Source organism: Ambystoma mexicanum, chromosome 4q (assembly GCF_040938575.1).
Source record: "Ambystoma mexicanum isolate Mex_15411 chromosome 4q, UKY_AmexF1_1, whole genome shotgun sequence".
NCBI lineage: Eukaryota > Metazoa > Chordata > Amphibia > Caudata > Ambystomatidae > Ambystoma > Ambystoma mexicanum.
Window position 1 is genome coordinate 841663137 of NC_090928.1, and position 19613 is coordinate 841682749.

At 47.3% G+C, this 19613-nt stretch overlaps 1 protein-coding gene across 2 annotated transcripts in view; it reads right to left on the minus strand.

Moving 5' to 3' along the window:
• The window catches only part of PPP1R21 (protein phosphatase 1 regulatory subunit 21), a 1307116-nt gene that overhangs the window by 1041181 nt on the left and 246322 nt on the right, over positions 1–19613 (minus strand). For both annotated transcript variants that reach the window (XM_069608410.1, XM_069608409.1), the window contains one exon: positions 1500–1558. In XM_069608410.1, coding sequence (XP_069464511.1) covers positions 1500–1558 — 59 coding nt within the window. The remainder of the gene's footprint in view (positions 1–1499; positions 1559–19613) is intronic.

A 19613-nucleotide genomic window follows, 5' to 3' on the forward strand; every position in this document is an offset into this window, starting at 1 on the left:
TCTATACGTTCCATGGTGGTGGGATACTTATGGGGGGTCTGGCGCTGCCAGAATGAGTTGCGAGAAGCTCTCAGAGCCGTATGACCGAGGGGGACTGGCCGCCCGAGATGTAGAGCTATAATACCTGGTCTCTCAGGCTCATTGGTACTTACAGGGCCCTGAAGCTGTGCATGTGATGCTTGAAAGATAAAGGGCATCTCCTGCTAACTTCGGAGCAGTCATATTTAGCATCAAATACACTTGACTCCTGTACTTTTGATCCAGTGCGGACGACCGTCAACCCCTGGGCCTGGGCCAGGCTATTCCATAGACTGGAGCTCACGGTTCTCTACCATAGAAATATCCCTCTCAAACTTTCCAGCGCTAGCCCCCACCTTTGATGTTGACCTAGAGAAATCCTGGGGCGATGGTGCTGGATTAGTGTCGGGTGACCTTTTCCCAGGCGGGCTGTTTTGTCCCTCGATGACTTTATGGCCAAGCTTGGTAGCAGCCCCATTATCATAATGCAATATTACAGGCTGAGGGCCGCTGTCAAACGCCTATGGCGACTGTTCCCACATGAGCCTGAAACTCATACGCTCATTGATGCTATAGTCACGTGTGTAGAACCCAGGCGGCTGGTGTCCAGACTATATAGTCTGGTACTGAACGCCCAGCCCATGAAGAACACTATGCGACAGAAATGGGAACGAGACTTAGGCATCCAATTTACGGATGTGCAATGGCAGAAATGCTGTGTGCTTACTAAAGAGGTATCTCTGTGTGTTCGGCATAGACTAATGTTTAAGCTTTTAAATCCGCCTCACTATACACCTGCGAAACTCGCTAATTTCTCCTGGGATAAGTCTCATGAATGCCTGAAATGTGGTTACTCTCTGGCTGATACTATGCACATGTTCTGGCACTGCACGGGTATTGCCTGTTTCTGGGGTAAAGCTGCTGCTATCCTCCACGAGATGCTGGAGATTCCCCCCCACCACACAATGGACCCTGTTAAGTATCTCTTGGGGGACATAGGCAAGGTGTTGGTGGTGGCCAGATGATTCTTCAATGTAGCTTGTGTGGTCGCCAAAAGGTGTGTGCCCCATCAAGTCTAAGACCTCCCTGACGCATACGGAGTGGCTGCGTGATCTCATTTACACTTCTGATAAGGAAGAATTGTATCTACCATAGTAGCATCGTGCAGGCCCAAAGACATTTGGACTCCCTTGCAAGAATATTTGGCGGCTACGAAGTGAAGCAGCTTTGACATGGACCAATGCAACTCTTTAGGTCTACGCCCTATCCGTCCTCTCAGTGCTCTTGTCTATTACCACTTCATGCAGACTCTTAATCACCACCATTATTAATGTCTATATAGGCCTAGCTAAGTGCTATGTTCACACGCCTGTATGGCACCATATTTCATGTAGGTGCACTTGTTATTGTTTAGAGTATTTACTGGACAAACCTTGATATGTTTGCCTATGATTTAAATATACAAAAAAAAAGAAACGTACCATTCTTCTGTTCGATGCCGGCAGTCTTTGGCTTCGTTTTCAAGTGCCTGAGATTTGATCTAAAACAATCATAAAAATTGACATTACACATTTGTGAGGTCAGACCGATTAATGGTATCATGGTAGGCAAAAGAGAAATGCATCATTTTTGTGAACTCTCATATGAACCATACTAAACAACATTAACCCCTTACTAATTCCATGATACTGAAGCTCTCAAACAGGTGAAAGTTAAATTGGAAATCAGAAGATTGTCACAAACTACGATTCGAATTTAGCATCAATGTACAAAAATAACTTAACATATTTGCAGACCTCCTGTTTGACAGTCACCTGACCTTATGTAAGCAACCATAAATGGGCAGGTAAGTTCTCACCAACTGTGCAATCATCATCGATAAGGTCCATTTGGACATTTTAACCACATGTACACAAGTCATTACACAATTTTAACTAAAATGTTCTTTTCAAGGATACACCAAATCTTCACCTCTTTAGCGACTTCCCCTAGCACCATACTAAAACAAGATCTGATCACACTCGCCCCATCCAGCAGCTACCTAGACACAAATGCCACCACACTCCTGGACTATCTGACCACATCCTAAAAACCAATGGCAACAAACATAAAACAGAAGCATCAAAATCCAAACCCTTTGCTGTGTAGTACTCAAAATAAATAATTGACAAGTGAAGTGTCCCATCAACAAGCAAAAGAAGGACCCGGTGGGAAGCGAGAGCACAAGGCGCTCACCTTGGGAATGTGGCGACATAGTGCGACATTGGTTTGATACCCCAATTGGGAAAAGGGATACATTCATCTTCAAGAGGTTGAAACACTGAGTAGCATGAGTGGGTAATAATAGGGCCCTCGACTATTACAGCACTTAGGAGTGGAGTCACATGAAGTGCTACATAAATCAGCACATCCCCAATAATCACCTAAACTTTGCTATTTACTCCAAATAGACTGTGATTTGAAGATTAATCGGGGCTGCTTGGGTTCCATGAAGTGGGCCTCTGTTCTAGATCATTTCAGCTCCTTGGACCAAGAGTCACGATGTTAAGAAACATGTATGAAGTTGTATGCGCAGGTGCCCACTCTCCACACTCCTAGGAATGTGTTAAAGAATAACTACAAAAAAAGTATTGGACATCATTTACACATTTTACCTTTTTAACTTCTGATGCTTTAAAGGCAGACTTGTCCGAGTGTAGAAAACATTCTTGGAGCATACGGACCAAACCCCTGAATACTAACCAGGAGTTTGCCCTGAAGACAACATCCAAATACACAAGACAAGTATCAAAGCCTGTGTACATGGGCCAAGGTGCGTAAGGAAAGACATTTTCAGACTGTTGATACATTATGTGGTATATTTGATTGTAATTGGTTGTTATTCATGTTAATGGTTTCCTAAGGCAACAGCTCCCTCTAACAGCGACCACAGGCAAAGTGGGCATGACGACATCAGACAAACATATCTGGCCTTTTATTATATAGGATACGGAATCTACTGAAGCCTCTTTTAATCTGCAAACATGACGGTCGACACCCACAGGAGGTACGGATCCCCCCTTGCTACACCCTTCTAAAACAAAAGACACAAGGTTTCAGCAACCAATGCTTTTGATACTTACTTGCATGCAGAGGAAGGATAATCAGAAAACAAACACATTTTGTCTTTGGGTCATACTGTAGATGAAATAGGTCATCACATCAATGCCCAAATAAAACAGGTGATGCTGGTGGGCAAAGGGAAAATTGCAAGAGAAAATGACATTTCTTTCTTAAAAACATTCCTTTAAGTAGAGTAAAGAGGTTCAACCAAATTGCTAATTGATTCCCCCAAAAGGGAAAGTACTGGTAAAGGAATTAGACGGATCAAGGAACAATTTGGGGTGAATGTCCTAGCTGCAGATGGATAGGCCTTCTACATTAAGGATCTTGCAATGAATGTATAAAGGGCGAATAAAGGCGACGAGACACTTGCAGCAGGAACACAGAAAATGCATTTTGGACAGCTTTACTGTCCCTCATTCCTGGCACATGCACACCTGATTAAATAAGAGTTGCCATGGAGAAACATTAATGATGTGGTTGCAGTAAATCTAGTCTTTTACCCCCATATCCATCCATGGTTGAATTAAGAGGGACGTAGATTTTAAGCCTATAGGAGGAAAATACGACCTTTTAAAAATGTACATTTCTGAAGTTTGTTAATTATCCATGGTAAAACCTGCCAACAAGTATGGCTTCCCCATGTACCACTGACCATGAAGAATCCAGAGCAGACCATATTTTGGAAATGGGCAAAAAATATAGCTGATTTGCATTATTCCACTTTGTGTTCTGTGAGGATTCACAGGTTCTCCTCAATTCTCCCCAGAGGAGCGCCATTCCCTACTAGGCTAGGGAGGTGAGTACGCCAGCCAATAGACCCCCGATTGGTGGTAATAACCTGACCTCATAGGAAGAGACTCCCGTCTGGGGGAAAGACTCACTTTCCTTTAAGGACCTCACGGATAACCTCCTAAAGGACATTCCTACACCCTCTCACCTGTCTAAGTTATCTCAAGTCTGTTTATTAGTGTGACGGTGCACCACTCACACATACACTCCTTACAAATACTGAGAGGAAGAAGAACAGAAATTCCATATAGTGCTTGTTGGTTAGTAGCCGACCATACTGAGACGAAGAAGAGGGCAAGAAGAATGGGGATCAATCCACAAAGACAAAAGAAAGACTGACAGTCCGCTGGGGAGGAAGCAGCTACAAAGTATAAAGAGATTGGAAGGACTAGAAGAAGACAGAATCCGGCATAAATGCTGGAAACCCCAGGAAGCTCACCTGGGAGCAGGGAAGCAAGCTGCCACAACTTATCCTTGCCAGAGAAGATACCGTGCCCTGGTCGGCAGAGCACTCGAAGGAAGGCAAGAGAGCCAACGTGTCCATCAGTTGGAAGAAGAACTTTGGTGGCGTGACCTCAGCGAGGTGGACCGTTCAGTCCTACGACGATGCCGGAACAGATGGGCCAAAGACCCAGAGCGGAGCAGCGGGGAGCAGAGAAATAAGAAGCAGCCGTGGTCGGGAAGAACAACCGAATCCCAGAACCCTAGGAAGAACCAGCAATGCAGTTGCTCCAAAAACAAGCTAAAGGTGGGCTGCGGTTGACCCGGTAAGGGTTTGGGGGAGCTCAATAGAAGCCTCAGGAGCAATAGCCCTCATTACAGTAACCCCAAGAAAGCTACTGAACCTGAAGTATTCCTCAGGAGTAATTTGCCTTGTCACAATAACCCCAAGAAAGCTACTGAACCTGAAGTATTCCTCAGGTGTAATCTCCCTCGCCACAATAACCCCCAAGAAAGCTACTAACCTTAAAGACAGTTTCAAGAGTAATCACCCTCGTCACAGTAGCCCCAAGAAAGCTACTGAACCTGAAGTATTCCTCGGGATTGATCTCCCTCGTCACAGTAGGGATACACAGAGCTGCAAGAGTCAAGCATTCCTCAGGAGTAATCTCATCACAGTATTGATACTCAGAAAACCAAGAGCCAAGATTCCTCAGGAGCAATGTTCCTCGTCACAGTAGGCCCCAAGAAAGCTACTGAACATGATGTATTCCTCAGGAGTAATTTCCCTTGTCACAGTAGCCCCAAGAAAGTAGTGATTCCAAAAGTAGTGATGCTCAGGAAACCAAGAGCCAAGTATTTCTCTGGAGCAATCTCCCACATCTAAAGTGGTGAAACTATAAACCATAAATCTCAATAGTGACTCGGGAGTAAACCCCCTTTGTCACAGTGAGAATTCCAGCATATGTGAAAGATAAGACAAAAACCAAGAACTGTCAGGGAGTAATCTCCCCAATAGTCAAGATATAAAAAGTCCTGACAAACCTCCAGCAACAAGAAGAGTTGATCAAGTCTCAACCCTGTTCACAAATCCTTGGGACGAACTAAAGAGACTTCTAAAGACTTGTCCAAAGGACTATCAAGGGACAGACGCCCAGATAGACAAGGAGAAGGGAGTCATTCTCCTGGTTTAAGCATTTTTGGTAAATCATACCCTATTGCAAGAGACTGTTAAACCATCCGAAGATTGGAGTGTTTCACCAGGAGAAGGGAGTAATTTCTCCTGGTCTGGTGGCTTGGATTAGAAGTTCATTGAGCCCTTTTCCTCTTGGTTTATTTGTTAGTGGTAGGGATAGAGTAGTAGAATTGGACAAAGGACGATATATTGGTTTCTTTTGACTTATATCCTGATGAGCACCCAAGTTATCCCGTTTTGAGGTGGGGAAAACCCCTCTAGGATTGGGGAGAAATAGGTTTTCCTCCTCATTTTGAATGATACCACCATGTCAGACTCCTTACTCAATCACGTCATAGTTCCCCGTATCTATGGACCACGGAGCTCTGTGAACCATATTTGCAAAGTATGTACTGTCACAAGTGGATGCAACAGAACAAAAAGAAAAGGCAAGAGGTTTCAAAAACTTGGTTTCATTGGGGACAGTGGGGATGGAGGAATGCCTACTGCGAGATTACTGAGGAGGAAGGTTTACTAGCAATGTGTCAGGATGGTAATGAAATCAAATGGAACACTATTCTAAAGAGCCAGATTGCCTGAATCAAAAGTCCAATTCGCTGATCTAAATCTCAAAATTCCCCGAGCGTCAGCACCCAAGGCAATGATCTAAAAATCTAAGACCAAGAGACTGAGTGACTTGATCTGTCGCTTGGTCTATGCTTTGTGGTGTTTCCTGAATGATACAGGGACAAGAATAGCCTACCTGAGCAAGATTGGGGTTTCTCTGCTGTTACCTAGAAAATACATGAGTCGTACAACTCTTGCCATAGGGGTATCTCTGGGTGTTTTGCAGACAGGTATTTCCTGACCATCAAGGTGCTTAATGGTAGGATTTCCCCCGACCTAGGTTCTCAAGGATTTGCAATATTATTTGGCTTGGGCTGGCAGCCTCGTCGATGCAACCACAATCTGGACATGTGGTACTGGCTGGCATCTCCTCATCTGCTTAACTCAAAGTGTCCAGGTTCTCAGCAGAGCTCTTAATCTAGTCTGAGCCGCTAACTGGGCCTCTTATACGACACAGCCACCACCTCTAACTAGCTTTGTCAATAGCTGGTCTTCACGCATTTACAACACAGGTTTGACTTGCTAATACTCCTTCGCCATTCACTGTTGCTCTACGATCTCTCTGGAACACTGTTCCAATACTCATAAAATCAAGTACTTTTGCATCCTTTACACAGGTGGCAGCAAAGTAAATGGAGCATTTAAGAATTAGATTTGTGGCGTCACTTTCGCATTCGTTTTTTTTTTTTTAACAGTTTATTTTTGCAACAGATCAGAGTGAATACATTACAAGTAAAATCAGTGCATGGCAGTCAACCCCTCAAACCTTCCTACCCCTCCACCCATCCCCCCTATGTTTTTTCTTCCGCTCGGTTCCTTTCTGTCCCTTCCAGAATTCTTGCGGTGTTCCGGCATAGGTAGGTTAGGGCTGGGAACTTCCGGTTATAGTCTAGGAATGGGGCCCAAGTGTCCTGCAAACGATGCAGAGTCCCGGCTCTGGCCGCCGTCATCTTCTCTGCAATCAGAACGTCCCACATCTTCCCCCACCACAATGCCACCAGCGGACCCTCAGGGGTCTTCCATGTGCGGGCCATCACAATCTGCGCTGCCAGGAGGCATTGAGTCAGGAGTGTAGCTTTTCTTCCCGATCTTGGGTAGCATCCCGGGACCGGGTCCCCCAGAAGGATTGGTTCAGGTTCGAGTGGGATTGCCTTCTGGGTGATGTCTGCGAATATGGTTACGCACTGTGACCAAAAAAGTTGAACCTTTGGGCACGACCACCACATATGGTAGAAGGAGCCTGGCTGTCCACATAGTCTGCAACAGGCAGGGCTCCGAGCCGGTTTATATGATGAAACCTTCGAGGGGGTAGTACCAACGTAGTAAGAGTTTGTATGCACATTCTCGGTTTGTGATGCAAGAGGACGCTGAATGAGTTTGTGACCAAATGTCCACCCAGATCTGGTCGGTTAGCGCATGCCCTAGATCCGCCTCCCATTGGGCCATAGCTCAGGTTTTGGAGATAAGGAAGTCTCCCGAAAAGCATTTGTATAGGGCCGAGAGCATGCATATAGAAATATGGGAAGGAGATTCATCTTGCTCGCTATGATGCGCCCTATCAGGGAGATTTCCTGCATCGCCCACCTCTTCAGGTCTTTTTCTAGTTCACGGAAAGAGTGGGGGGAAGTTTGCTTAATAAACCGATTTTGGGTCTGCTGGGATGTGGACTCGCAAGTAGCGAATTGCTTTTTCTTTCCATTGTACCGGGCATAGTGAGGAGAGGGCCTCTCAGTCGCCAGGTGACAGGCTAGGCCAAAGCCACTGACTTGTGATAGTTAATGGAGAAGCCCGTAACTTTCCTGTAGTGGCCATTTCTGCCAGTGCGTGGCGCAGGGAGCGCGGGTTCTGCATGGGTAAGCAGGACATTGTCTGCATAAAGGGCTACTTTGTGTTGGGTACAGCCGATCTGAGGGCCTTTGATGTTGGGGTTGGCTCTGATCCTCTGGGCAAACGTCTCCATCACCATGGCAAAAAGTAATAGGGACAACAGGCATCCCTGCCTGGTCCCACAGCCAAATGGTATCGGAGCGGAAAGAGCACCATTGACTCCAAGAAAGGTTTTCGGGGCTGGGTAGTTCTCTAGGACCATCTTCTGGAACATGGGCCCGATGTGGAAGGCTTCCATAGTTTGACCCATAAAGGCCCAGTCCACCCTGTCGAACGCTTTGACAGCGTCTAGGGCCACCAGGACTAGTTTCGGAGACTTCTGGGTTGTAAGGTCGATCAAGTTCAGGGCTCTGCGGACATTGTCTCCCGTGAATCTATTGACGATAAAGCCAGATTGGTCCGGAAGATTATTTTGGGTAAAATAGCTGAAAGGCGGTTGGCCAGGATTTTCGAGTAAATGTAAGCGTCAATGTTCATCAAGGCAATGGGTCTGTATGAGGCTGGATCTTTCGGGTCTTTTCCCGGTTTGGGCAACAGGATTGTGATGGATTCTGCCATGGAGGGGGGGGGGGGACTGTGCCCGAGTCCCTGAAAGAGTTAAAGAGGGCCACCATGGGAGCCACCAGTTGTAGCCGAAGATTTTATAGAATCTTTCAGAGAACCCATTGGGCCCCTAGACCCGTGCTCTGAGGGACTTGATAACTTCCTCGACTTCCTCACTTGTGATAGGCGCGTCAAGGTTTGTTCGGGCTGCATCCTTCAGGTGGGGTAGAGACGCTTTTTGTAGATATTCCCTTTGTTTGCTTCGGTCTCTAGGAGGGGTGGACATCACCCGAGCCAGGTGGTCCGCCGCCAGTTATTGTTTCTCCCATTCTGCGTAGTGGACCCTGCCTTGGGAGTCACGTAGCCCGGTAATGGTGTTGTTCCGCCTTGCCTTGGCTCGTTTGCTCACTAATAGTTTGTTCGCTTTATTATTTTTGGCGTAATAGAATTGTTTCGCCTTGGCCAAAAGATAAGCTGTGTGTTCAGCGTAATGCGCATCGATTTTATTGCGGGCAGTGCGGAGGGGGGAGCCTGTTGTGTCTTCGGGGACCATCCCTTCAGCTTTTGTGTTTTTTCTGCTTCTTGGAGCTCCTTCTCAAGGGAGAGGCGGGTTTGACACCTGGCTTTATGATATGCCGCCCCCTGAGCGATAAGTTCCCCCCGGACCACCGCTTTCATAGCATCCCACGTGTTGCGGGGGAGGTGTCTTCATTGAAGAAGTTTCGGATCGTGGAGACGATTGCATCTCTCAGGGGCATGTCATTGAGGATTGGATAAAATAGAGCCCAATGGCGCGGTAGAGGGGGTGTAGCATGATGGGCTCAGAGTTCTAGAGTTACTCGTGCGTGATCTGATAGGGTACGTGTTCCAATCGAGATTTCCTTGACGTAGGCCAGAGTTTGCGGTGACGTCAGTAGGAGGTAAATTCTGGAAAAGGTCCTGTGGACACATGAGTAAAATGAAAAGTCCCTTTCTGTGGGATGAAGCACCCGCCAGGCATCCACCACCTCCAAGGTCCTGAAGAGGCGCAGGATTCCCAGGGCTGTGTTGAGATCTTTAGAGGAGGGGGGGATGTGATTTGTCATTTGTGGGATCCGGAACTCTGTTGAAGTCGCCTCCAATCACCTTCAACCCTTCTGAGAAGGAAGAGAGGGTCGAGCCCAAGGAATCATAGAAGGCCGTCTGCCCAGTATGCGGAGACCAATGTATATAGTTGGCCTAATAAGAGGGTCTTGATCGCCACATAACGGCCCTCTGGGTCTATTTTAGAGTTTAGGATCTGCGGTTTTAGGCCCTTTCTGAAGAGGATCGTTGTCCCTCCTTTTTTGGTGCCATCCGGGGCCAGAAACTGTAGTGGGAAGTCTTTAGATCTGAGGAGCCCAAAGTCCCCTGGGAGCAGATGGGTCTCCTGCAATAAGGAAACACCCGTGTCTTCATCCAGGAGTCGTTGGATGATCGATTTGTGCTTAGCTGGGGAGTTCAGGCCCTTGATGTTAAGGGAGATGAATCGGAGTGTCCGAGAACTGGGGGGTCCATCACAGAGGTGGGAGGAGGACTAGCCGCCATTATAGGGGGGGGGTCGCAGCTGTCGGTCCCTCAGTCTCTGAACCTTTAAACGGAGTCTCCAACGGGAGCGCCCCAACTTATACAATGTGGGGGGAGGCCTGGGGTTTCAGAATCAGACCCCCCCCCCTTGGCCACTTTGGCCAAAGCCATGCACCCAGCCAACGTGGCGGGGTCTGGCATTTGAATGAACAAATCATTCCAAGGACTCATTGGTGGCCTGTATCTTGGAAACGGGCATGAGCCGTGGGGGGCCCGCCGATAGGCTTGTTTCTAGAGGCTGAGGAGTCTGCATTTTTGGGAGAATTAGCCGAGGATTCCGAAGGATTTGAGGAGGGCAAGGATCCACAGGAAGCGTGCGGGTAGTCCTTTTCTTTTCCCATATCTCGCGACTCAGGACCAAGAAGTCCCCTTGGGTTTTGTTGGGGAGGCAGGGGCTTCACCAGTGTTGTCAATTACTGAGCGCGCTGAGGCACCTTCAGGGGAGCCTGAGTGTCGGATCTTCTTGGCGTCTTCTTGGGTAATTCTTCGGAGGGAACCATTGTGGGTGAACTGGAGAGCTGTTGGAAAGAGCCACCTGTATCGAATCTGGTGGTTCTGGAGGTAAAGGGTGAGAGGACGGAGGGCTTTTCTCTTTTGTAAGGTGAGTAGTGAGAGGTCCTGGTAGATCTGAAGAGGAGTCCCCTGGAAGAAAAGTTCGTTTCGGGTACGGCTTATCGCCGAGATGGCTTCCTTTGTTGTAAAGAAGTGCACTCTAGTTATCACATCAGGAGGGGAGTCTGTTGCCACCCCACGTCGAGGGCTCAGCCTGTGGGTTCGGTCCAGTAGAAGCAACGATTTGTCTAGATGGGGGAGAAGGGCTTGAAAGAAATTCTCTACGTATTCGGGGAGATTTTTGTCCGGGACAGAGGCTGAAATACCCTGGATCCGAAGGTTGTTACGTCGAGCCCTGTTTTCCATGTCTTCTTGTTTAAACTCAAGGATCTCACACCTATCTAGCAGGGATTGGATAGAACGTTGGATCTCCCCCATCGATGTTGACTGGTCCTGAGAACGATCTTCAATTTCCCCTATGCGCTGTTCCACTTCTGTAACCCTTTGGTTGGTATGCTCACGTTTTCTGGTGGTTCCGTCATGAACGATCTGAACTCGGTTTTGATGTCTGCCATAAAGGCCTGGATGTCCTCTTTGGTTGCTAGGGATTCTTTATCGTCCAACGCCTTCTGTCAAGCCATTTTGAGGGGGGTATTAGTTTTCTTGGCCTTATCAGCCGCCAATAGCATTGTGGAGATGTCTGTGTTCTTATTGGCCTTCGACTGCTTAGCCATGGTGGGTTCCTTGTTAGAGGGAGGTAGTGTCGAGTTGCTTGCGTTTGACTAGCAGGGTCAGCTAGGTGGGACTCACTGGGCCTGCCCTCAGCAGCTCTTCAGGTTTGTAGATGCTTAGTACCCTTGTCCGGTGCTGTTGTTGGGGTGGGTGCTAAGGCGGGTGACCTCGGATCCAGCGGTGGCCAGGCGTTGCGGAAGCAGCCAGCACCCTCTGGGCAAACTGGCAGCCAGGGGGGGCAAGAAGTCGAGTGGGCCGGGGCACCCCAGGAAGTGGGAGGGGGAGAGTTTCCTACTTGAGGCTGTGCTGCTAGCCATGTATAAGGGGGGGCCTTATAGAGGGTACAACAGTGGACAGGTGGCACTGGCTTACCTCCGAGTACGAAGTCCCATTATGGAAGGACTAGATCCAGTAGGCACAGTCGCTGTAGCGGTCTTCGTGGGTTTCCCAGGGGAAGGGGGTGCTCGCCAAGCACCGCTGGATGGGCACGGACACCCCAGGAGTAAGCTGGAGGGGCCTATAGGCGGTCTCAGGGGTGCAATGGTGAATGGGGATAGGTCGCGGGCAGATGGGGGGGAAAATCGGTGCAGGGGCTCCCCCTCCTCCAGGAACTGTTAGGGCAAGCAAGCAGAGCAGCTGTTTGGGCCTGGGCGGCGCAGGAGATGGTGGAGGGGCCCCCGGGCCCCGAGGGTGTCCAGATTCTATGTCATGGTAGCCCCGTGGAAGTCAGCTGGATGGCGTGAGGGGAGCTTCCAGGCAAGCCCCCCCTCCGAGGCGGTTCCCTGTCTCTATGCTCTGCAAGGCGGAGGTGTCTGGTCCAACCTCCGGCCCCCCACATCCATTGGGAGCTCGAGCCGAGGACCGGAAAAGGTGGCGGTCGGGGGTCCAGGAACGCACCCACTGCAGCGCAGGACTCTCCAGGCCCCAGGCACCACGGCTGCACCGCTCCACGGGGGGGGCCGAGAGGTGCGGCACTGGGACAGGCAGCAGCACGAGATGGGCCATCTATGACCAGGGCCCCCCCTTCAAGGCGAGCCACGAGGTAGTGGGGGCCTTGAGTCGGGCGTCGGGGACTCTCAGTCTGGTCTAGGCTGCGGGCGGGGAGTTCCTCCTCCAATCAGCTCTGGTGGAATCCTTCAGCGGGGCTCTCATGAGCTGGGAGACCGTGTCAGCGCAAGTCCCCGGCTGCCATCTTGGCTTCTTCGGCTCTCAGAGCGGAAGTCGGGGAAGGAATTCGGGTTCCACCAGGATCCGCCAGCCCTCATACTCTCTCCCCAGGTCCTCCCATCATGCGGAATAGCAGGGGAGCTCACAAGCTGGTGCCGAACTCCTACGAATCTGCATTTTCGGCGGGGCCGGCACAGAGGCTCTCAAAGGAGAAGCCGCATCGTCGGCGCTCCAAGCCACGCCCCCGCATTAGTTTTGTTTCTACGGGTTTGCACTTGCTAAATGTGCTTTGCCATATGCGTTTGTGCCTTTCAGTCACTTAATCGCAGATGCATCATTAGATTAAATGTTTGAATAAGCACCTGTCTAAGCCACTGGTTTTAAAAACCTTGTATTCAATGTTAGGCTTAGGCAGGAGTGCCATGGCAGAGCTGGTGTTCCAACTCAGGTAACTGAAATCTGACTCAGTCAGTGGTTATGCACTAAGCGGGGTCATCTTATCCTTGAGATTCCCTTTGTTGCTAAGGGATTTCCTTTTAGCTCCGGTTTGCGTTGTATGCCCGGGCTTGAGCTTCCTGTGTGCGCAGCTCTCTCTCTCTGCTTGTAATCGCAAACAGGGCCTGAAGCGTTCAGGAAATTGTTTGCTCGTCTCCTACATCAAGGTCTTCCATAAGCGTAATTTTCTTGGGGTTTCTTCCATAGGACAGCAACTGTGATTCCTGAACAGGATTCGAGACCCTCCCTTTCAGGACTTAGGAGGAAGTTTCCTTTAGGGAAATAGGAGTTTTTCATCCCTGAACTGAACACATGCTGCCACCCTGAATCGCCCACTGAAGGACATGGGGGAGCTCCCGGTAATTCTTCATTTACCACCTTGAGGGGTCAAATCATGGCGGGGTGGCTTAGCTTGGCCCCCAGAGTTTACCATTCTGTCACTTCGGGTGCTGCTTGTGTGACCTTATCACAATACCACCATCAACTAAGGATTCTCTAAGTGAAGCTAAGATTTAGGAGGGTGACTTATTCCCCTTGTAACATTGAAACAGTGGTGGGAAAGAACACAGTGCATATATTATATGCCACTTTATAGAAAATGTTTTTCTTTGCTTTTTGTGGTGAAGCACCACCAATTACCCATATGCAGTACGGTAAAGAAGAGTTATTTTTTCATTTCTGTGATATGCTGACCAGGTCACAGTGCCACATGTCCTCCAACTAGCACAGAATCTATGAACCCGGAAAGGACAGCGAACGAATGGGCCGCCACTGGCAGAGAAACAGGGGTCAAGTCCTAAAAATTCAAGTGGGGGGGACTCATCAACAAACGCAATGGGATGTGACGTCACCAGAAATTAGCATACTAAAGGTGAAATATGCACATTTCATTAAATTGGCTTTGCATAAAAAGCCAAATTGCACAGGACGAATGGCATTTGCCTTTCATAAAATCAACACACTCACAAAACTAAGAGAGGATATTTTCTTCTAATAGTGTTTTTGAAAACGTTAAAAGGGGTAAATATTCTAAACTCCAAGAACCCATACAAATGTTTTCCTTGGAACTTGCAGTACGGAAATGAGACATTTCACCTTTAGTAGTTTGCTATTTTTCATCAGGTTATATAGTGCAGTGGTGAAGTTTCCAGCCTGCAAACCTGACGACTGCCTTTCGATCCCCAAGGTCAGCTTTAATTAATAATTTCAAAGAAGACATTCACAGTCTCATTTTAGCTGGGAGGGACTGAGTCCACCCTCTGAAAGAAGTGGGTGCACTACGTCCACCGGCATGTACCCTCGACTTGAGTCCTGGCGAGAAAACATTGTGTATGCTGACCTCCAGAACACCTAGCATATTAAAGAAGAGGAGAAAATGAATGACTGTGCAAATTAGAGAAAAGCTGTGTCAGAGATGAGCACTCACTGTTTCAAAGCCAAATGCTGTTAGATCCAGGCTGTAGGACCTGCAAGATGATCCCTTGCTGAGTGAGGGGTGCAGCATGGTGCCAGAAATAGCTCTGCCGCCTGTGCATGCATGGGGTGAGGAGAGAATCACCAAGCATATAGAGGCATGAATGAGTGTCAGAGGGAAGGCAGTATAGTGCCGACAGGCATCCGGCAGTCTGGCAAACACCGGAGTCAAATAAATAAGAAGAACTGATAAATCAACACATCTCAGGAAGGCAATCCAGACAGTGAATCAGTAACTGACTCTGTGTCCAGCAGGAAGTCGGCAAGAGGGGGACATGCAGAAGAAGAAAAGAACCCAATGTGAAGAGGAGAAGTGTAAATGTCTTCAGGGAACCTAGAAGCCAAAAGTGTGGGGTTGAATTATTGAGCAGTGAGGGGGGGGGGTCAGCCCAGGACATGCAACTTCAAGGCGGTTGTGAACTCATTCTGGGTGGATGCAGATACTTCTGGTCCCAATTGCCATCTCAAGAATAACTGAATAAAAGGTGACACTAATCATTTATCATGCTACAGAGACTTATTTAGGATTTCTACTGCCTTAGGTGTAACCAAGAGTTTGCACCTACCTACTTTGCCAAGCCCCTTTTCTACACTCCGCCCTTCTCCAAGCTCAACCCCAAATGTTAGGCTTTTCTTACCACTGTGCGTAATCCATAATTGTCTTGCTGTCTGCCCCAGTTCCATGTGCGTTTTGGGTTCTCCAGATTTTGGGAGTACATTAACTGCATTGAAAAGCTATATTTGTGCACAAACAGCCATGAATGTCCGTCAACCACAATTGCAAACACACAAATACAGGGTTCAAAATTGAGATTCGATGAGCAGGAGCTAAAACCAGCTCCTGGGTGTCAGGCAGCATCATGTAGGCATTGAGAGAATTCTCATTGTTGTGCTAATTCCCTTCAACTTTAGAGACAGCCAGCTCTTTTGCTGGACTTTAGAACGTTTTTACTTTTAACCCTAGAGTGAGTGAGCCCTTTTTTCCTCACTCTCTCATGTATTTTGATCTGATTGGATTATAGGTTTCCTTTATTTTTGGAGTCTGACAAACTCCATAGGCATCTACTTTTTGTATGGTGATACACAGCACCTTCAGTGCACTGTCACAGAGAAATCCTTTAGATTTCTCCTAAGGTTTAAATACCTTTTCTTGGGTGAGCTACAGTTCCCAAGAATGGTAAAGTGAAATGGACTTTATTTACGTTTTCTCTTTGTAGGTCCAGTACACCCCATTTTATGTGGAGTGCGGGGGGGTTACTTAGTAGCCCCTTTTCCTACTTACTCATGTAACGTTTTTTGTTACCCTCACTACTTTAAATGGCTGGTGGCAGTGGTTTAATTTTCCTACCATTGTGCTTTTCTACCGCAGGCTGAATCCTCAGCTGCAGTATAGCACCCATGGGTGACCATTGTGTCAAAATGTCCCGGTCTTTTTTCGGCATTTCTTGTTTGTAAGGTCTTTCTTGGGCTTTACTCTGCGCGCAAAGGTTTAAGCCCTTTGTTTGTTTTTCCTTTGGCGGGTTTCACTACTGAAACCCGCCTCTGGCTCCAGTGTGTCTGCAAAGGCAGGAAGTAAGGGAGGCGCCCAAAACTCCCCTGTCCTTTGTCTCCATGGTTACCTGAATGCACCCAGTCCTGATTGGCTTGCAGGCTGTCCTTGCACGACAACCACCCTGCTGTGTGAGTGACAGGTAGGCTGTGCATAAATGGGAGAAACCTGCTTAAAAGGCAAGGCTTCTTGTTCTGAAGACAGAGTGGACCACTGGGAAGGACATCCCGACGAAGAAACCGTGAACGAAGCTTGCTGCATCCTCCAGGAAGGTTGAATTGCCCGTTGAAGCCCTGCTGCTGTGCTGAAACTCCTTCTTCTGATCGACAAGAAAAGCTCCAGAAAGGATGACTTCTTCCCTTCGGTTAGTGGAACCAACTAACCCCAAGACGTGTTTTGCTGGAAGACCTTCCCCCAACTGGCTGTACTTCTTTGCTGCTGCAGGAACCGAGTACCAGTGGTCGAGAAATCCGTAGTCGAGTGCAACATTTGTAAGCCGGCCAAAGTTCAAGGAGTCTCCTGAGGACCCTCCCGAAGCAGGGCGACCCAAGCTCGAGTCACCTCACCAGAGTGTAGGACTCAATGAGTGAAGGAAGCCTAACCGATGTCCAAGATCCGCGGTGGTGCTGTTTACCGAGCACTAAAACTGCAAAGTGCCCCTGATCCGAAAAGAGCTGTAGTTGCGCCGACCATCGAATTGCTGCCGCAGGAGTCCCCAGATGTCCTCCCTCTTGTCCCCACGACTGAGGCCCAGGAACACAGGATCTGCATCACTGCAACCAGACAAGAGCCGGCTGGATCCTCTTCTTCTAACCCAAGGTACTGTTCTGACTTTGGGGAACTTACCTCATTGTCTGTAGCTTGCTCTTCTCAGTTGAGACTTGCAGTAGCTGGGTTTTCTAGGGTTAATCTCAGCTCTAACTTTCACAAGTGTAACAGCTTGTGAACCTACAGTGATTTTTCTTCAACAAGCTCTCTACCTTTCTGCACGACTTTTTATCTAAGAAGTGCCTCAGCCTCAGACTTTTCTCCAATTGACTTTGGCTGCCCTGGCTCCCTGCAGACTCTTCTATTCCATTGACTGATTCTTACTGTGCCTCATAGGTGATGCATTGGTTTTAAACTAATATTGCTGGGAAAGGTTTTAGCTAGATTTCATTGGAATATATAAAGTGCTCACATGCTCTGAGAACCTGTTTAACCTTTTTCCTTCCACTAACCTTTCCTTTCTGCCAACCTCAGAATTGAATTTACAAAGTGTCCAATTGATCTATAAATGCCATTACTGTCCTAGTTAGCGAAGTCACCTCAGGGTTTAGGAAGTGTGTATGAAGCATCGCTAAAGAGTATCTACTTGCTTTGGGTTGATTCTGAGAAAGAATTTTAACGTGTATTTGTATTGTTGCACATTGTCCTTTTTAAATAATGCCTATTTAAAAATAACTGTTACATTATTTTAACAAACAAAACCTTGAGTGTAAGTGTTATTTGCACACCTGTATTGGTGGATTTCATTGCTACAGCTCATACGTACCCCTGGCTGCTCAGTCACACTACCAACTTGTGTGGTACAGACCTATACCAATAGGTGGGTTACCTAATACCAAGAGGAAAAGGGTTGTGTAGTCTCCCACATGGTTACTAGATCAAAGCTTGCCTAACAGGCAGGAGCTACCACAGGGGAACCAGGAACTACCAGAGATGTTCCTTTTTGTCGATTATGTATGAACCACTGTGTTTAAATGTATATTAGATGTGTTCTAATTCTTCTTTATTAACATTCTCAAATACTCCAAGTTAATGTCAAATGTACATGTTTGGAAAGCACCAGTTGGCCATAGGATCCAAAAGTAGCTCCTGGTAGCTGTTGGTTTGAAGCTAACCAGGCCCTACTCTGCTAAAAGCGGGAGCTAAATGGCTTCCAACTCCCCTCAATTTCAAACCCTGCAAATAGGTTGCATTAGCATATGTGCGACCCGGATATCAGCAATAACACGATAACAAGGATTCGCCCTTGTAAATGGACATTCAAACATTCATCAGATCTCCTTTCACACACAAGTTGGGCTTTTTAGGTCTGGAGGATCATGGAGAAAGAGAATAAAGAATGAAGGACAACTTGCCAGGAGAGGGTGGGTAAAAGGGAAAGGTGAAATCAATTGTCTGTGATTGTGCAGAATTGTATATTGAAATAAAAAGGTGTTGCAAAAAGAAAACAAAAACAACACCTCGTAACTAATTTTCCACAAATGGAGGCCTAGACTGGAAAGTCTGCGGAAAGTTGATTCTCGGACCGGTTGGTTCCTCACTTTGGAATAACATGCTCATAAAATTCAAAAGGTAAAAAGTATCACAGCCACTGTAGCAGACAGCAGGTTTTCATAAGACGAGGTAGTGCAAAATAGGGCAGCCATGAGCAACTTTTCATTTCAAACTGGGAATTCATTGACTTTTTACAATGACAAACACTATTCAAATGCTGAAATCAAACTACCGTGACCCATCTATTACAACCCTTCTCGGGAGAGGGCTGTACAACCATCTAACCCAAAGGTGAGCATTATACCAAACCTAAAAAGGTAACACAAACAGCTCTACAGTAGGTAGGCGTAGGTGTGGCAGAACAGTCAGGTTTAACTCAATGGAGGGGAAGATGGCTGACACTGAAGCACAGCTATGCCCACACATTACTTACACCTTAATTGTCTTTCTGTGGCTTATATCTGCTTAGAATTAAATTCTCTGCATAGGCCAACATCCACTAATTGGTGCAGTGTATTACATCTTCAGTGGTTTTCGAATTCGAAAAGGGTGTTGATGGGGGCGTACCTGTAACACTATCCCTAAACTACATGTACAGTTACGCACGTTCCTTCACATCAACGTCCCCAGATTGTTGTTTTCTGTCCTGAGGAAACATGAACCGGTGCACTGTTTTTTTGTTTTGAACTGCCACTTTGCTCCCTTGCAGGGAGGATGGGCGGGTTATGCGATTCTAAGCAGATACAGCAACAGAAAGGAGATTATGCATAAGTAATATTTGTCTTTTGGGAATTCTGAATCTGCGTAGATTCACATTCTTTGCATAGATTAGCAGGCAGTACCCAAAGAAGGTGATGGGAGACGGGAGAAAACAATTGCAAATACACGCCTTAAAAGTAAAAGTTCTCTCAAAAATGTTAATGCTTTAAAATATTGCGCATAATAGTGCAGTTAATGTACTCCCAAAATATTTACATTTCTTGAAAAAAAAGTTCCTATGTAAAATGAGCAGCAAGTCCTGCTTTTAAAGAACTTGGAGGCATCTATTTTGTATCCAGAAACAGTTTAATCAGTTTCTTTATTTCAATGCTCTCGTGGCAGTAATCAAGTGCAAGCCCCCTACTGGGAGCTTGCCCTAGTTACTGCCTTAGAGAGCAGAGAATGCAAACACAAGTTCACAGGGCAGCCAGTCCT